Genomic DNA, 17,886 nt, shown 5'->3' on the forward strand with positions numbered 1-17,886 from the left:
ACAGGGAAGCCACGAGCTGGGGGCTGCCTGGATGGACAGAGCTACCCTCGGTGATACAAGGAGAACCATCTGCGCTCCCACAAACACATCGTATTTAGGGAGGGACTGGGGCTTGTGCCAAATGATGGCACCCCGCGAGACATGCAAATTTAGCAGACTTAACCGCACTCAACACAGGGGCACCTTTTTTTTTTTTAATTTTATTTATTTATTTGACAGAGAGAGGCACAGCGAGAGAGGGAACACAAGCAGGGGGAGCGGGAGAGGGAGAAGCAGGCTTCCCGCGGAGCAGGGAGCCCAATGCGGGGCTCGATCCCAGGACCCTGGGATCGTGACCTGAGCTGAAGGCAGACGCTTAACGACTGAGCCACCCAGGTGCCCCAGGGGCATCTTTTTTATGGTGTTGTGCAGCGTAGCTGTTCAAAGATACAAACTGCTTGGAGCAGAAGAAAACATAAAAATAGCCTAATGTACGCATGGCTAATTCTGTTGTACTTAGGCAAACATGTTCAAGGAGCATATGTGAGTGGGTGTGCAGGAATCCTTACTGTCTGGTATCTTGTTTTGTTCAAAACAGGCCCATGTTTTTGTTTTTTGGTTTGTATTGTTTTTTACATTAGTATATCCTTGTTGTGAAAAAATTTACAAGGAGGGGCTCCCGAGTGGCTCACTCTGGTGAACGTCTGACTCTTGGTTTCAGCTCAGCTCATGATCTCAGGGTCTTGAGATCAAGTCCCTTGGGGCTCCGTGCTCGGCGGCCAGTCTGCTTCCCCTCTCTTTTCCCTCTACCCGTCCCCCAACCCGTTTGCATAAGGACAAGTGCTCTCTCTCAAATAAATAAATAAATCTTAAAAAAAAAAAAAAAAAAAGAAAATTTTACAGGGAGTTAAGCAAAACCACCAGGCCACCCCCCTCATCGCGCCACCTGCAGAGGCCGTCTATTAACGACCCAGCATGTGCGCTTCCAGCTCATCCGCTCTGAATTCACAACACCTCACTCACCTTTCTGTCCCTCGCAGTGTTTTACACAATGCTTTGTATACTGGAGGTGCCCAATTAATGTTTAATGACAGACACTGGCAGTGCCCTAAAGATACCAGGCCCAGGTTCGCCTTTCAACTCTGCCGTGTACTATTCTGGGCAGCGTGTGAGCGGGACCTGCGGTCTCCCTCACACACACCAGGCCGACCGGTGTGAGAAGTACCTGCAGAGCTGTGTGCAGTGCACCCAGCACGGTTGCGGGGGTCACGGCGGGAGCTTTGGCCACAGTAGCTTGATCCCGTTGCTGTGGATGTCAGCATACAAGTCCCAGTCGACGCGCTGGACCATTAGCCGCTCTCCCAAACGTTCTGTGTGTCCTACCCCAACCATAACACACATCACCTAACACTGTACTTCCGTTGTTTTTCTCCCTTCGTCTCCCGGGCCACCTGAGCTCCTCAAGATCAAAGGCCATCATGTCATCAGTTTTAGTCCCTCACGACCCACACGGACACAGAGTGACACACGGTGGTGGCCGTGCGTGAGTCTGTGCTGTGTGCGTGGATGGCGCTGGGTGTGTGCGCGTGGGAGGAACCACGGCCGAGGCCCACGCTGGCCGATGTGGCAGCCGCCGTCTGACGTAGCAAGGACGTTAGGGTTCAAAGCTGGCAGCCAAGAAGGAATTCTTGAGATGTCTTTGGTGCCGAAAGGTAGTTTTATTAAAGCACAGGGACAGGACCCATGGGCAGAAAGAACTGCACTGGGGCTGATTATATACTTCCCTTTGTTTTTTTAAGATTTTATTTATTTATTTGACACACAGAGAGAGAGATGGTGAGAGAGAGAGAAAGAGCACAAGCAGGGGTGAGAGGCAGAGGGAGAGGGAGAAGCAGGCTCCTGCTGAGCAAGGAGCCCGACGTGGGGCTCGATCCCAGGACCCTGGGATCATGACCTGAGCTGAATGCAGACACTTAACAGACTGAGCCACCCTGATGCCCCCCCCCTTTCTTAATATTGTATTTATCTATTTGACAGAGAGAGAGAGACAGAGAGCATGAGCAGGGGGTGGAGCAAGGGGAGAGGGAGAAGCAGACTGCCCGCTGAGCAGGGAGCCCGACGTGGGGCTCGATCCCAGGACCCTGGGATCATGACCTGAGCCGAAGGCAGACACTTAACAGACTGAGCCACCCTGATGCCCCCCGCTTTCTTAATATTATATTTATTTATTTGACAGAGAGAGAGAGAGAGCATGAGCAGGGGGTGGAGCAAGGGGAGAGGGAGAAGCAGGCTCCCCACTGAGCAGAGAGCCCAACTCTGGGCTGGATCCCAGGACCCTGGGATCATGACCTGAGCCGAAGGCAGACGCTTAACTGACTGAGCCACCCAGGTGCCCCTGATTATATACTTTCAAGTTGGGAGGGGGTTAGGGAGGCATCATCAGTCTCTAAGGAATTTTGGAAGCAAGGTTCCCAGGACCCTGAGGGGGCTAGCTATTGTTAGGAAAAGGTCATTTATTACCGTCTAATAAAACCTTAGTCATGAGACCCTTCAGATGTGTATCGGTGGGTCATATCCTTGGAGGATGACTGCCAACATGGAGCTTGAGGGGTAGAGATAAAGGTGCCAACATGGATCTTGAGGGGTAGAGATAAAGGAAGTTTCCAAAGGAATTTCTATATGTTAAAGTAGACTTGCAGGGTCCTGGGAGTCGGGCTAAGACCGTCTTTTGCCCTTAGCAAAGTAACATCGAGGCAGCTGAGTTCCTAGAGGAAGGTCACTCTGCCTGTTTCAAGGACTTGTCAATGGGCTGAAGGCAGTATGGAAATTTAATTTTTCTTTTGCCTTCGTTTCCCACATCACCCTCTTTCGGCTATTGAGCTCTTGAAATATGGCTAGTGAGACTGAGAAACTGAATTTGACATTTTATCTAGTTAATGCAGAGTTACAAACTCAAGCAGTGTCAGATATTATTCTGCTAAATACAACTTTCCTGTTTGGGTTGGACTACATTTTCTTGACCCTTTGAAAATTAAGTGTCTGATGTGTGATGTGCCTTCAGCGGGAAGTACTCCCTGGATCTCAAAGACTTAAGGTAAAAAGAAGAATGTAAAATAGCTCCTTAATAATGTTTACATTGGTTCCGTGTTGAAATGATGATACTTTGGATATATGGGGTTAAATAAAAACCTATTATTAGAATTAACTGCCCCCGTTTCTTTTCACTTCTTTTAAGGCAGCTCCTGGAAAACAGTAGGCCTCACGAGTGGCTCTCAGTGTGTTGTTCTGGGACGGCACTGGTCTAGGCCACCTCCCTCTCACCCAAGGGAACAAACATGCTTGTGATTTGACTCCTCCCCAGAGTCTCTCTCCCTGGCCTCTAATGACAGAAGAGGTTCCGGAAGAGAAACGTTCCCCATGTTTGCAACATGGACAAGTATATCCATTCCTCGGTGAAATATCCCCACAGGTGGGGATCTCAGGTAGACCCATCCTGCTCAGAGCACCTCCCCTTTGGCAAGGCCCAGAAGACCTGAAAGGCAACAGGGGTCTCCCTGAGCGCCTGCAGAAGCAGGAACACCGCGTGTACCTCTAACGCGGCATTTATCACGTTCTGTTATCACCGGCTTCTTCTGTTTCTGTCTCCTCCCTCCCTCACTCGGCTCTGACCTCCCCAGAGCTCGGGCTCAACCCTGCACGCGACGATGAGACGCTCGTTCTGCGCGCTGTTCTCTGCACCTGCCCTCTGGCCCCTCTGGCCCCGCCCCGCTGACCAGCGCTTGCTCCCCACAGGCTATCCTGGTGGTTCTGCGCCACTCCCTACAGCGTTCTTATCTTCATCTATGATGAAGTCCGAAAACTCATCATCCGACGTCATCCTGGCGGTGAGGCTCCCCACGCCCTGCTCTGAGGGGTCCCCAGCCTCCTAACTGGCTCTCCCCTCCTGCCTGTTCCGGGGGGCCGGGTGTGTCTCTCCCCACCCCACAGCCTGCATGTGCTGCCGGAAAGGTCCTGACTCCTGGCCTCCACCATCCTGCTCCTTCCCGTCCTCGGGGCCCTGAGTTCTACCGCAGGCCTCCTACCTTGTCCTCACTCCCCTCCACCTTCCCCAGTTCACTCAGGTTTCCTCTCATCCACAGGCTGGCTGGAGAGAGAGACCTACTACTGAACTCAGCAGAAGAAGAGTTTCCCCTGCCGGGGGCATCCCAGGGCTGGGGGCGGGGGCGGGGGGAGTTGGGGTTATGAGCTTGGCGCATCTGAAAGAAAATGAGTGGGGGCAGAGATGCTGGGATGAATTACCCGGGATGAGAGAGACAGGCAATCCTGGGGCTGGACTGAGGGCACGGCGGGGTGGGTGGACGGCAAGCACAGGCTATGTCTGGCTGGGGCCCAGTGGGAGAGGCGCTGTCCTGTTGAATCAGTAGCCAGTCTAGAGAATAAATGTTTGCAATAGCCCTCACCTGGCTGGATGTGTCCGTCTGGTTTCTGAAAAGAGGGGATTACTGTAATGGTGTCTCCACGGGAGCCGGGCAGGGTGGTCTTTCAGGGACCGAGTCGAAGCTGGGAGGGGGTCAAAATCAAGCATCCCTGCCCCTTGAGGGCTAACCCCCGACTTAAAGTCCGAAGACCCGAGGGAAAGCAAGGACAGGACAGGTGGAGCAGGATCAGAGGCACAGGAGAGATGAGGGAGAGGCGGTAGAGGGGGCCACAGCACCCCTGTCCAGACTGGCACATGGACTCATCATGGAACTTCAGTGCTAGAAAAGACCTTAGTTCATCCACAAAGAACCCGAGGTCCAGACAGGACCTGGAAAGCGTCCCAGGGTGAGTGGCAAACACAGGGCCGGCCACCGCCTTCCTCTGGGGACCGGAAGCTGGTCCTTGCCTCCACACCCTGCCCTCGGGCATCTTGACCCCGTCCCATCATTCGGGATCCGGGATCCCGTAGCCTTGACTTTAGGTGAAGCACCCTGCCCTTTTGCACCCAGGCTCTGCCCAAGATGACAGACATTCCCCAAGGTCCGGGGTCCGGAGCCTGAGAAGCTGGGCCCGGGCTCCCTGCTGTGTCTCAGGTGGAGGACTCAGAGGTGCCCTGGGCCCTCGCCCCTCCCGGCCACCGTCACATGTGGCTCCTCCTTCCCCTTTGGCCCTGCGCTGGCTGTTGCTCTGTGAGCTGGTCCACTTTGCCCTGGAGGGCAGGGCATGGTCACGCCCTTTTGGGGTCTGAGCCCAAAGCATGCAGAGCAGAGAGAAATGCTGAGGAAGCCTGTTGGAAACCACAGACGGTCATCAAAACCAAAGCGTGTGTGTTAAGGGACCGCACAGCGTGCCCCGCGGTGGGATGAGCGCCCTGTGCACACCATCCAGCAACTCACACAAGTAGCCTCTAAGCACCCAGCCTGTTCCGCCGATGAGGACGCCAAGGTCTGTCTGACTCCGACACTTACGCCCTTAACCACTTACGGCCCAGTCCCGCAATGAGGGCTGCACCGAAAACACCCAACTACAAAACTACAAAACCGAAACCGGAACAATAGGGTCGTGAGCAGGGGGAGGTCCGTGGATGGCTCTGGAGGATGAGAGGCAGTGGGTTCTGTAAGGTGTAGCCAGCCACTCGGCCCTGCATCAGGCTCCTCCTAAGGTCCCTTCCCCCCGTTGCCCTCCCTCCTCCAACAGCAGGTCCCCTAGGGACAGGGCTATATCGGTCTGGGGTCCTTCCCCTGCTGCTGACACAGCTGAACCAGGCCTGGAAGATGGAGGGGCCAGGGCGTGGGGACTGAGTGGGGACGGGAAGCGCCGAGGGGCCAGCTCCTCGGGTTTCAGTAGCAGGAGCTTCGGGTGTCTGGTGGGTTAAAAATACAGAGGCCCCAACTCAGAGTCATTTGATACCGGCTGCTGAGGCCTATTAAGTCCAAGGGCCCGAAGGCAGGGGTCCAGAGGGAAGGGACAGAATAGAAATTAGGGAGCAAAGCAGCAGGGAGAGTGGGGTGGGGAGCAGGAGGGTGCAGCTGCTGGGATGGACTGGGTGGGACTGGGGGGCCCAGGTCACCATTTAGCCCCATCTCACACCCTTGGGGGTGCCGAGGGGCAGGTCCAATGTTCCGGAGTTTCCCCCTCCCCCGGAGTGCAGCAGAAGTTGGAAATCCACGCCCTCCCTCCTGCGGGCCTTCCGTCTGGCCGTGGGGCTGTGGGCCGCTCAGTCACTCTCCTGGGAGCCCGGGAGATGTGTTCCGAGGCCCCTTTAGCTCCAACCGGCCCTGCTCAGGTTAGCTCTGGCCTCTCTTGCTCCAGGGACAGCTGTCTCTCTTGGACCCCCTCCTGCCACGTTTTTGAGATTTTCCGTGGCCTTCCTTGCTTGGCGGTGCAAGGCCCACCCCACAGGAGGGGGAAAATTTATCCCTCTAACACAATTTCATGCCCCTGCCTCGGTGCAAAATAAACCCTGTCTCTCCAAAATCAGAGACAGCTCAGAGTGCAGATGGAGCGCTTTGATCTAACCTCTCCCATGGGCTCCCCTGTGCCTCAGTTTACCTGTGCCTGGTAAGAACGCTGGAGGGCCATGAGGAGGGTCCTCCCTTCCTAGGTACCCAGAGCTGAACTCATCCACAGCCCTCACCCCAGGATGGGGCGCAGGAAGTTAGAGCCCCTCCCCACCCCCCACCTGGGCTCTCAAGTGCGCAGAACCAATCAACATCCTCAGCTCTGGTGCAGGGCCCACCTCTTCAGGTTTTCCCTGAGTTAACTTCTCCCCTGGCCTTTATACCTGATCCTCTTGGTCAGAATGCACTGCGGCAACTCTCCTTCCTTACAGTCATCCAGCCTGGGGGACCCTCCCTCCCCACTGTGCCCTAGAGAACCGAGTCCCCTCTGATCCGAGTACCGAGCACAAGCAGGAGGCAGAAGCTGCAGGACTTTCCCCTTCCCGTGGAGAGAAACCCCAAATCACATTTCTGCAGCGTGGATGTGGGCCAGCGCTTCTTGCCCCACGCCCCGTCCTTCCCCTGCTCCCGACTTAGGGTGTTGAGTGAAGCACAGGAAAGTGGCTGGGGCTGAGCCAGGTCGCCCGTCCTGGCTGAGGCTCCATCTTTTATTCTGAGAATGACATCATCCTTGGTCCTTGTTCGTGAAAGGGAAGTGCAGGGGGTCTCTTCCTGCAGCCCGGGTGCTTTTTACCACCTTCTCCTCCGCTGGATGGAGGAAACAGGCCACATCCAGAGGACAGTCCCAGGTTTTAGGCATTTATGCCCCCTCTGTCCTGTCGTAGGAATTGAATCTCTGACCCAGAATGCCTCCTCTCCACCACCATTTCCCTGGGTCTGAGTACCCTTGCCCTCCCTGGACTCTCCCTAACGACCCCATGCCTCCCCTCCCCCAGCCCAGCTCATTTACCTCCGACTCATCTGGTCTTATTTTTAGCTCAGGCTTTTTCCTTTCTTAATATGGCGATGAGCTTTCCGGGCCAGCGTGGGGACTGTGCTGAGGAACCCTGGCCGTCGTAGGGGAAGGCAGCGGGGGAGGGGCTCCCGGAGCCAGGGGGCGAGGGGGAGGAGGAGGGAGGGTCTCGGCCCTCTGGAGCTGTCCTGGCCTCAGAAGGTTATCCTCTCTCCTGCCAACCCCAGACACATATTTAGGTGGAGCCAGGTGGGGGCCCCGCGGTGCCAATTTCAGGGACAGCTCCGGTTCCCTCCCCACCCCCTGCTCCTATCCCTCCTCCTGACCCTTTCACTCTTGGCTCTGTCGGCAGTTTGTCCGGGACCCAGCAGTGTCCTCTGTCCACTGCTCTGGGCCATTCCCCACCCCACCCCCCTGTGAGCCCCTCACTCAGGGTTCAGGACCCAGGGCCCCGCCCGACCCCAGCTACCCTCAGGGACCTGAGAGCCGAGCCTGACCCCGTTCCCTGCACCGCACGCGCCGCCGACAGGATGGGGGCCAGCGCGGGGCCCGGGCTGCGGCCGGCACTGTTCTTCCTGCTGGTGCTAGGGACACCCAGGTTGGGGGTACAGGGGGAGGACGGGCTGGAATTCCCTCAGTATGACGGTGTGGACCGTGTGGTCAATGTCAACGCCAAGAACTACAAGCATGTGTTCAAGAAGTATGAGGTGCTGGCACTGCTCTACCACGAGCCCCCCGAGGATGACAAGGCCTCACAAAGACAGTTTGAGATGGAAGAGCTGATCCTGGAGGTGAGTCTGGGGTCCACCGGCCCACAGGGCACAGTGGCCTGTCCCGGCCACCCCTAGCCCACAGCCGCATGCAGACTTGGAGGGGGACTCGGGGCCTCGCGGCATGCGGCCTCAGGCCCACAGGAAGGTGACTTGGGACCCCAAAGTCCCACCACGGGGAGGCACGTTTAGGAGGGAGGGGCTGCAGGGAGACCCCTCCTCCATGGCCAGGACTGAGGTGTCCTTGGAAGAGGAGCACAAAAAGGAGAAGGGCTGTACTTCGGTCAGAGGAGGGGGCTGGACCTGCACGACGCCCCCCATCTACTCTCCTGGCCAGAACATGCCCCCTCTCTCCACACACAGCAGGCCTGCACCCCAAGTTGAACCAAAGGGTATGCATTTTAAAGGCTACCGACATCTTATTCGCATGGTATGTTTCTCCCACCGAAAGTTTAACAGAGACCACCGTGGCGCCCTCCAGCCTCAGTCCCTCTCTCCCTAATTCTCCATCTGCCCCTATTGGGTCAGGCCAGATGCCCTGATTGGAAAATTCTTGCAATTGGAGGAGGCCTCAGAATGTCTTCCCCAGCTTCTCTCTGTGGGAAGGTTCTCCTCGCCTCCAAGCCGACTTACAACAAGAGAAAGGCCCTGTGTTTGGGGGTGACTGGGAGATGCGGTCCCACGCGCTCTCTAGCCGGACGCGTTCGTGTTCCGGCCCAAGCTTGTGCAGCCCGTTCTCCAGCCCGGCAGGACAGCGAGGCCCCAGCCTGCCTACAGGAAGGACCAGAGGCTCCCGTTTCTGTGGGCCCCTGTGGCTGCCGGAACCGGCCATCTATTAATGCACTGAGTATTTTTATCCTGAGTGCTCAGCATCTCGGCCCATCCACCTGCCAGCAGCCTCCCCGTTCTCCTGAGAACCCGGGCGCCTGTGTGTGTTAGGCAGGGTGAGGCTGCGAGCCCGCGGCAGAGGGCACCAGGGCGGAGTCCGGCCGGGAGGCTGAAGGGGGCAGGGACCCGCAGGAGTGACTGTCCACAGCCTGAGAAAGGAAGGGCTGGGGGACACAGGGGAAGTCTGGCCTCGGTGAGGAGAGCCCCGCCTGGGTCTCCTCTCGTGCCTGCTGGAGTCTCTGTCTCTGAAGGTGACAAGTGGTGGCCCCAGTGACCTCTACCCTCAGCTCTCTGGCTTCTGCCACTCCTTGGTGACATAACCAGGCCCCCCCCACACACACCCTCCTGCCCTCCAAAATGCTCCCCAGTGGGGGTCACTCAGAAGAACCACAGGGACTTCTAATGCCACCCCACACTGAGCATGGCCTTTAATGACGATGGCAAGCAGGGCTCAGCCCCGAAGCAGAAAGGGCCTCAGTCACTCTGAAGCCAGACTCCCCAGCACCCCTCGGGAACCGGGAAGTATCCCGTGCCGGCCTTCGGAGCAACATCAGAAGCACGCTGTGCACGAGTAATACGTGTCCAGGGGCTGAAACCAAACTACAGCCCAAAAGGGTGGGCTTGCAGGGAAATGGAGCTACCTGGAGCCTTGCGCGGTGCCCAGGGCAACTCTTATCTTCCCCACATCCCAAATGACCCTCCTGGGAAGCGTGAGATGGGCACGGAGTGACTAAAAATCCCAGAGCTGATTTTAACCTTATGCTCCCTCCAGTTAGCGGCCCAAGTCCTCGAAGACAAGGGTGTTGGCTTCGGGATGGTGGACTCTGAGAAGGACGCAGCTGTAGCCAAGAAACTAGGTAAGGGAGGAGTGGGGAAGGGGCACGTAGTAGTGTGGGCCCGGGGAGGCCCAGGTGTGGGGGCTTCTGGGATGGGGGAGGCCCAGGCCAGGATTTGGAGGGTAGCCCTTGTACAGGGCAGGGGCCCCACCAGGCCTAATGTGGCAGCGGGGAGAAAAGACTGACCTGGGGACGGGTATGGCAGGGGTTCCGGCATCTCCTTCACTCCTCAGAGAGACCCAGGCTCCAATCCTAGAAAGAGGTGGGGGTGGCCCTCTTCATACTTACGTACAGACCAGGGCTAGGCGCTGGAGGAATGGGGCAGTCAGGGAACACTGGCAGGGCAGGAGAGGCCTCTCCGGCCAGAGCCTGGGGGAGCTGGGGGGGCCAGGGTTACGGCACCAGCCACCAGGGAGCACCACAGGCCTGAACCGGACTCCGGATGTGGCTGGGGAGGGCGGTCACTAATGAAGTCATCTGGTCAGTAATAGCAGCAGGTTACAGGGCTGGACCGGGAGTGAGCGGCTGGAGTCCTCGGAGCAGGGAAAGGAGGATCTGTCTCTCGTTATGGCGAGCAGAGAAAGGGAGACATCTTGCTAGAGTCTATGTCTCCCTATGTCCCCCCGACACCCCCGCTGAGCCCGCCTTCTCCTGGAGAGCCCCGGGGCCCGGCGGGCTGCCTGGGCTAGACCCACAGGCGCAGTGCCCAGGGCTGTAGGGGCCTGAAGGGAGGTGGGTGGGGTAGGGGTGAAGGAGAGGTGAGGGCGTGGGGTCCAGGGGCACTGGGACAGGCCCTGGACCTGTGGGCGGCCTGGCCTCCGGGCTCACCTCCGGCTCGCTCCCTAGGCCTCACGGAAGAGGACAGCATCTACGTGTTCAAGGGAGATGAAGTCATTGAGTATGACGGCGAGCTTTCTGCGGACACCCTGGTGGAGTTTCTACTGGATGTGAGGATTCTCCTGGACCTAATGGCCTTGCTTTAAGACCTCACACCCATCCCCAACCAAGTCCAGCCTTGCACGCGCGCACGCACACACACGTGCACACAGGCAACAGACAGCCCCTCCCGCCCCTCCTCCCAGCCCTGCCGCCCTCATCCCTCCCCCTGCTCCTTCGAGTGAGGCGAGAACACACTCTCCTCCAGGTCCTAGAGGACCCTGTGGAATTGATTGAAGGCGAACGCGAACTGCAGGCATTTGAGAACATCGAGGATGAGATCAAACTCATTGGCTACTTCAAGAGCAAAGATTCAGAGCGTGGGTAACCCCCAGATGCCCCTGTCCCTCCTTGGACCCCCGTTTTACCCGTCTCCCTAACCCCCACTCCACCCACTGTCTCCGTATCTCTACAACCGACCCCCTGGCATGGTCAACTCTCGCTACTCTGACCTCCCTGCACTTGGGGCTCCCAGACAGGGACCCCCAGCACCCTAACTTCCTCCACTAAAGTTTTGCTGCTCTCAGAGGACTAGGGGGTGGGTCTCAGAAGGAACCCCTCTGGCCAAAGGAGACTCGGGGAGAGACAGAGAGGCCATGGCTCCCCGGCAGACCCTGGCTCTCCCAGAGACTGACTCCACATTACTCCCTCAGATTACAAGGCCTTCGAGGATGCGGCAGAGGAGTTTCACCCCTACATCCCCTTCTTCGCCACCTTCGACAGCAAGGTTCTCCTCCCTGTGGCCATATGGGGTCCCCCTAGCTCCCTGCAGCTGCCCTCCAGACCTCTCTCCCAGAATTGATGGGGGACCTGGTCCCTTGCCTCACACGACACCCCCCACCCCACCTCAGGCCTCTCTCTCTTGCCCCAAAGATTTTAGATCCTTTAACCCACCCCTCTCAGGTTCAACCAAAGCCCAGAGACGTCAAGGCACTTGTCCACTGTCACAGGGGCAGTGACAAGGGCCCAGGCTGTCTGGCTTCCTTCCTAAGACCTGCTCGTGGTGATACGGCCTCTCCCCATGACCCGCATCCCCCGCTCCCCTCCCCCTGCCCCCTCCCCCAAAGGTGGCAAAGAAGCTGACCCTGAAGCTGAATGAGATCGATTTCTATGAGGCCTTCACGGAAGAGCCTGTGACCATCCCAGACAAGCCCAACAGTGAAGAGGAGATTGTCAGCTTCGTGGAGGAGCACAGGAGGTGGGCAGCGGGGGCCAGCCTGAGCCGGGGGGTGCCTCCTCGGGCCAGAACGCCCATGCGCCCCATGCTCAAGAGGGGCCGGGGGATCCCAGCCCGCCAGGAAGCTGGTCTGGCTGGCAGGTGAAGGCCCTTCTGGGTATGACTGCTCACTCGCACACAGACCAGGTTCTGCCAGGTGCTTCCATCTCTATTACTGTTTTTAATCCTTTCAACAAGCTCAAGTACTGAGGTCCCACCAGTAGGAAGTGTCAGAACGGGATCCTGACCGGCATTTTTGGTTGAGGAGAGAGCTACCAGTGTTTGGCGGGAGGGGCGGTGGGCGGAGAAGCAGGGATGCTGCTAACCTCCTACAGGGCACACAGGATGGCCCCCCACAACCGAGAATTCTCCAGCCAGAGGTGGAGAGACCCTGCCTGCACTCACACACGATTCTCCTCCTCCGTGGCACTCCACAGCTGGGAGCGTCCCCTGGTGTCCGTGGAGACGCCACCAACCTCGCCCTCTCCCGCTAGATCATGGCCCCCTTTGCCGGGGAGGGCCAGTCAGCTTCGCTCAACAATGCCCCCACACGGCGCCTCGCCCAGTGCCTAGAACTTCTCAGACTCAGCTGTACTGAATGAATGAGGGGATGCCCAGATACCGCGTTCTTACCTTTCTCCCAAAGACTCTCTTCCAGGCCACGGGCCCACCCGCTGCCCTCCCACCTGCTTTAACCAGGCGGTGACCTGGGCCTGGAGCCCAGAGCTTAGACTTTGCCAGATGGCTTTTCTCTGGCCTACAAGCTGTCTGTGCCCCAGGCTTGACCCAGAGCTCTCTGGAGGTGCATCCTTCTCGCCCGCTGAGTCCTGACTGTCTCTTCTAGGTCCACCCTGAGGAAGCTGAAGCCTGAGAGTATGTATGAGACGTGGGTGAGTGTCCCCCCACCCCCGGACAGGGCCGGGTCCCCGGGGCGGGGCGTGGGTGGCTAAAGACGCAAGTCCTGGAAACTTCCCGCCCTGCTGCGCTCCGTGCCTGGCCCGTAGGAAAGACCATGCACCAGCAAAGTTTGGAGGCTGTAGCTCTGAAGAACTACAGGAATTAGGAGACACACAGACACTGACAAAGATGACAGGGAGGGAGATCTGGGGCTAAAGAGTTTGCTAGAGGAGGTGCGGGGTCCCTGGAGGGGAAACCGAGCCATCCGTGTCACCTGGGAAAGGGCTGCCGCCACAAGAACGTACCTGATCCGGAAGCTGGAGTTCCACGAAATTCCGGGAAGATGTAGGGTGTGTGTGGCTCCCTAACTTCAGGAAGCATAGCTAAGCCCCGCTGCCCCCAACAGGAGGACGACATGGATGGAATTCACATCGTGGCCTTCGCGGAGGAAGCTGATCCTGGTGAGGGAGGGATGCAGGTTTGGGGGGGGGTGCCGGTGACGGGGAGCCAGGGGTGCTTGTGCAGGCTTCAGTGGGAGGCGTTCCTGGGAGTGCAGTGACCCAGGGGTGAGACACCAGCGACGGTGGGAGGTGGGGAGCGCCCAGGACTCCTGCTGTGGCTGCGTCCCTTTCTTCCCTGTCCCACCTAACACTTCTTACTCGTGTTCCCTCCAAGATGGCTATGAGTTCTTGGAGACACTCAAGGCCGTGGCCCAAGACAACACAGAAAACCCTGATCTCAGCATCATCTGGATCGACCCTGACGACTTCCCCCTGGTGAGAGGCAGGGCTCTCCAAAGGCAGGGCCTGACGCGGTGGCCCTTTCTGAGAGGAGCTTCTTTCAGAGTTCCTGCCCCAACTCCCGGCCCGAGGACCTTGGGAGGTTACGTCTGGTGTTCAAGGGCCCCGTGGGCACAGAGGGCACCCTGAGAAGGGGGCACAGAATGGGAAGTAAATCGCATGGAACACAACACACACAATGCCCAGAGCAGAGACGCGGCAGGGAGTTCATGTTCCCAGGGCTGACTCCGTCTACAAAAAAACAGAGTGGGGGGGAGGGCAGGTGGGTCTACGCAATCATAGACTGAGAGCACGGAGAGGCCATGCCTCAGGGGACAGTTTCGTTCCCAGCTGGATCCCCAACACCTCACGCTCGTTGTTGAAAGAGCAACAGAATGAGGAGATACGTGAGGAACACTGACAATGACCAGGGACGACGACCTTAGTTTACAGGTGCAGAAGCTGAGGGTCACTGAGAAGTGACCTGCCCAAAGTCACAGGTCACGCAGTAGCAGAGCTAGGATCAGAACACGGGTTCCTACCCGTGTTTTCCTGGGGAAAGAAGGGCCAGTGTCTTCAGCTGACCATCCCAATACTTTCATTTTGGGATTTTTACCTGCAACTGCTTACCTCTACCCCTTCCCTTCGGGCCCCCATCGTGGGTTCACAGTGACCTTCCTCTGCCCCTGGGCTGACCCTCTACACTCCCCCTCCTGGACACACGCGTTCCGAGACGCTGTTACGTTACCGTGCGTGGTCTCTCTGCAGCTGGTGCCATACTGGGAGAAGACGTTTGACATTGACCTGAGAGCCCCGCAAATAGGAGTGGTCAACGTTACCGATGTGAGTTTCCTTCCCGCACGCCCCGCTGGCCCCAGCTCTGCTTCCCAGCCCCACCAGCTCTCCCTGCTCGGCTGCCCGCCCCCCCGCCCCCCACCCCAGGGTCAGACGCGCCCAGTCTCAGGGCTGGGCAGAGGGAGAGGCTCGGCCCAGAGCACACACACCGCAGCTGGCTCCTCATCCCTCAAGGCCCGGTCCGCATCCTCTCCAGATCTCCCATGTGGAGTCGGGCCCCCTCCTCGGCGCCCCCAGAGCCCGTTTGGCGTTGCGAACGGGACTTCAGCTCGGCTAGCTCGGCTAGCTCTGCGTCGTGCTTGCCTCTCTGGCAGACTCAGCTCTTTGAGGGCAGAAATCGCACTCACACACGCAGGTGCTTCGGCCACGTCTGTGCCGGTGAAGGGATTAAGCCATAGTCTTTGCGTTCATACTGTTCTCAGTGCGGCTGGGGACGCAGATATTCTGTTAACGACACTGCCAGATCTTATAAACTCGATCATAAAGAGACCCATAAAATGCTAGGAAGCCACAGAAATCAAAGCAACTTCTGCTGAAGAAAATCAGAGAGAAGGGTTTCAAAGGAGTGGCACTGAAAGTGGGGACCGCACGGCCGGGAGCGGTCCGGACGCGCGCAGTTGATGACGAGCCGTTTCCAGGCCGCTGGAAAAGTTAGTGCGGAAGGTCAAAAGTAGGAAAATGAGTATCAGGTTCTGGAAAAGGCAAGTCGTTTTTTATGCTTGCGAGACTAGAGGCTTCTGCGGTCGGTGCTGGAAAAGCAGGTTATGAGAAGCTGAAGGGTGGCTGGCTTGACTCTCTGGCCACCGGCGGTTTCCCATCAAAGGCCAACCCAGCCATCCCTGTTCCCCCGTCACGGCTCCCACCTAGACCCTCCCCTGGACAGCGTCCCTGGCCCATGACAGGTGAAGGGAAGGGAAGGAGGACAGAGGGAAGGACAGAGGGAGCCCCGCGAGTGGGAGGACAGGTCTGAAGACCTGAGTCGGGCTAAGCTCCGGTCCCCGCGTGTGCTTCACCCCAGGCGGACAGCGTGTGGATGGAGATGGACGACGAGGAGGACCTGCCTTCCGCAGAGGAGCTGGAGGACTGGCTGGAGGATGTGCTGGAGGGCGAGATCAACACGGAGGACGATGATGAGGAAGAGGACGAGGACGATGACTAGTCACTGTGGCCGCCGCCTCCCAGCCCGCCCGCTCTCCACGTGCTCCCTCCCGTCCCCCGTCCCTCCCTGGGCTCCTCCGGGAACACTGGGTCATCCTCCACCATAGGGAGGCCATATGCTGAGTGCTGAGACCCACTCGTCCCCACACGCCAGCCCAGCCGCCTCAGCCGGCTGTGTCCTGTCCCTCGGCAGCCCTGTTCCTACGATTTGTTTCCTCCACTGCCCGTGGTTCTTTTCTCCTCTGTTCCCTCCACCTGCACACACAGTTCCCCACACTCTCAAATCCTACATCCTTCTGGCGGCCCCGATCCCTGGCCAGGAGGAAGGGTGGGCCCTGCGTCTGGGGCACGCGCTCTCTCTCTCTGCAATCTCTTGTTAATGTATTTGGGTCAAATATCGAGAGGCCTCAATAAAGGATCTGGGGCAGCATAAGCAAGTGTCTGCTGCCGAGGTCTCACCCCCCACGGCAGCGGGGGAGGCAGCCCGAGGATGGGGGCTGGGGGGGCCTTGTTAGGGCGCTGTGATGGGGGGGCTCCCTCCAGGCAGTTACCCCAGAGAAGAGTGGACTATTTATCTGCTGTCGGTCCATAAGCTCTCCCCGCACACGCGGTGTTTGTCCGGCCCCCCGGTAGGTTCTGGGAGAACCGGGGGTCCTGTTAGCCTCACTGGGAAGTCAAGACAAGCAGCTAAACAACTGAAGCCGAACACAAGGCAATACGCAATTAAGTGATTATGTGCTGCCTGACAGCACCCTCCCTGCAGCTGTTCTTTGAACCACGGGGACTGAACCCAAATATCACTTTCTTGGTGAGGCCTTCCCAGAGGTGGCCCACGCGGTTCCCTCCTCTGGGGTCACGCTGCACCCGCTCCGCCTCCAATCCAGTACTTCTCGGCTGCCCTCCACCTGTGGCTACACGGCCATCTTCCCCAAGGGACTGCAGGCCCCTTGAAGGCAGGAGCCCAGGCTTCTCCTCTGTGCCCCCAGGGCCTGGTGCACAAAAGGTGGCCCCTAACAAGTGCCTGTTAACAGAAGGAACAAACGAACAGAAAGGGTCAGGAGAGAGAGGCCACATGCGCTCTGGTGGCTTTAAGAAGCGAGCACTTTCTAGGCCTTCAGTGAAGAACGGGGTGTGACGGGCCAACGGGGACAGGGACGGGATGTTTCAGTCAGTGGAGAGCATCAAAAGCACAGGTGGAATGTGGGTGTCATACTGGGGGTGCTGAAGAGAGGAGAGGGACAAGAAGAGACCCTCAGGTGGCGGCCATGAGGATGGAGGGGCATCACGGGGTGTAGAGGAGTTTGAATTTAATCCTGGGGCTGGGAGGAAGGGCAGTGATGAGCGGGATGGGCAGAGGGCGGGGAGGATGGAGACAGCAGGTGTATGGGGGGGGCGAGGGGCGACTCTCACTGTCAGAGCCCATCAGAAGTTGGGACAGCCTGAGCGGTGGCCTTGGGATGGAGAGAAGACACAGAGTTTTGTATACCAGCGCCCCCCACCCTGAGCCCGGACCTGGGCTGCCCAGGTTCCTGGCAGGAAGGGCCTGCACTCTCCCCAGCACAGCCCAGGCCGGTGTTCGGGCCAGGGTGTCGGACGTCGTCGTGTGGGGAAGCCAAGGAACTGACCGCACCCGCAACTCAGAAGGGACGGTTGTCATGGGTCAGGTATGAAGGTGCTGCTGAGAGAGAAGGGGACTGCTAGCTGCAGAAGGAGGCCTGAGGTGACATACGTCACCCCCCAGAGACAAACCAAGGAAGTGCTCCTGGAGGAGGCAGAAGAGCGTAGAGCAGAAACCAACGTGTGACCATTCGGGACTTGGTCTGATACGTGGGTGGGCCCTGGGCTCACACAGTGCTAACGGGGGGTGGGGGGGGGCTGACAGTCTAGCATGGGTCCGCGGAAGGCCCCAGACTGAACAGTCGCCCCTACGTTTCCAGCGCCCACCCAAGCCAGTCCTTAGACACTTAGGATTTCCAAGTCTCCGGAGAGCCCTGTTGGGTGGGCAGCTGCATCCCCATCTCAGCCGCAGGGCCCCTGAGAGTCAGAGGCTTTGACCTGCCCGAGAAAGGGGCGGAGCCAGCGTGAAGCCCCTGCACCTGCGGCGGGAAGACGGGCGCCTGTCACCGTACAGAAGTCATTCCGTTTCTCTGAGTCTTGCAGATGGGCCGGTGACATGGCTT

At 58.4% G+C, this 17,886-nt stretch overlaps 2 protein-coding genes and 2 long non-coding RNA genes across 4 annotated transcripts in view; 2 read left to right on the forward strand and 2 right to left on the reverse strand.

Moving 5' to 3' along the window:
* The window catches only part of LOC123845848 (sodium/potassium-transporting ATPase subunit alpha-4), a 30,399-nt gene extending 26,195 nt beyond the window's left edge, over positions 1 to 4,204 (forward strand). Inside the window, exons 21-22 of the mRNA XM_045876702.3 lie at positions 3,772 to 3,863; positions 4,119 to 4,204. Of these exons, the coding sequence (XP_045732658.1) occupies positions 3,772 to 3,863; positions 4,119 to 4,147 (121 nt within the window). The 3' untranslated portion in view covers positions 4,148 to 4,204. The remainder of the gene's footprint in view (positions 1 to 3,771; positions 3,864 to 4,118) is intronic.
* Positions 1 to 10,713, reverse strand: part of LOC135364695 (uncharacterized) — a 28,371-nt gene extending 17,658 nt beyond the window's left edge. The window contains exon 1 of the long non-coding RNA XR_010412167.1: positions 10,052 to 10,713. This is a non-coding gene — a long non-coding RNA (uncharacterized LOC135364695). The remainder of the gene's footprint in view (positions 1 to 10,051) is intronic.
* On the reverse strand, positions 7,020 to 7,454 carry LOC135364696 (uncharacterized). The gene is made up of 2 exons (XR_010412168.1): positions 7,369 to 7,454; positions 7,020 to 7,166 (listed from the first exon to the last, which is right to left on the reverse strand). It is a non-coding gene; the product is annotated as an uncharacterized LOC135364696 (long non-coding RNA).
* On the forward strand, positions 7,648 to 16,139 carry CASQ1 (calsequestrin 1). The gene is made up of 11 exons (XM_054507791.2): positions 7,648 to 8,162; positions 9,802 to 9,886; positions 10,712 to 10,812; positions 11,010 to 11,121; positions 11,455 to 11,528; positions 11,869 to 11,999; positions 12,862 to 12,907; positions 13,321 to 13,375; positions 13,590 to 13,690; positions 14,462 to 14,536; positions 15,567 to 16,139. Exons 1-11 carry the CDS (start codon positions 7,902 to 7,904, stop codon positions 15,705 to 15,707), a joined length of 1,182 nt encoding a protein of 393 aa, XP_054363766.2. The 5' UTR covers positions 7,648 to 7,901; the 3' UTR covers positions 15,708 to 16,139.
* The last annotated feature ends 1,747 nt before the right edge of the window (positions 16,140 to 17,886 follow it).

This window comes from Mirounga angustirostris, unplaced genomic scaffold, assembly GCF_029215605.1.
Source record: "Mirounga angustirostris isolate CCGP_5_RB_7025 unplaced genomic scaffold, mMirAng1.0.hap1 SCAF_6, whole genome shotgun sequence".
NCBI classification, from domain to species: Eukaryota; Metazoa; Chordata; class Mammalia; order Carnivora; family Phocidae; genus Mirounga; species Mirounga angustirostris.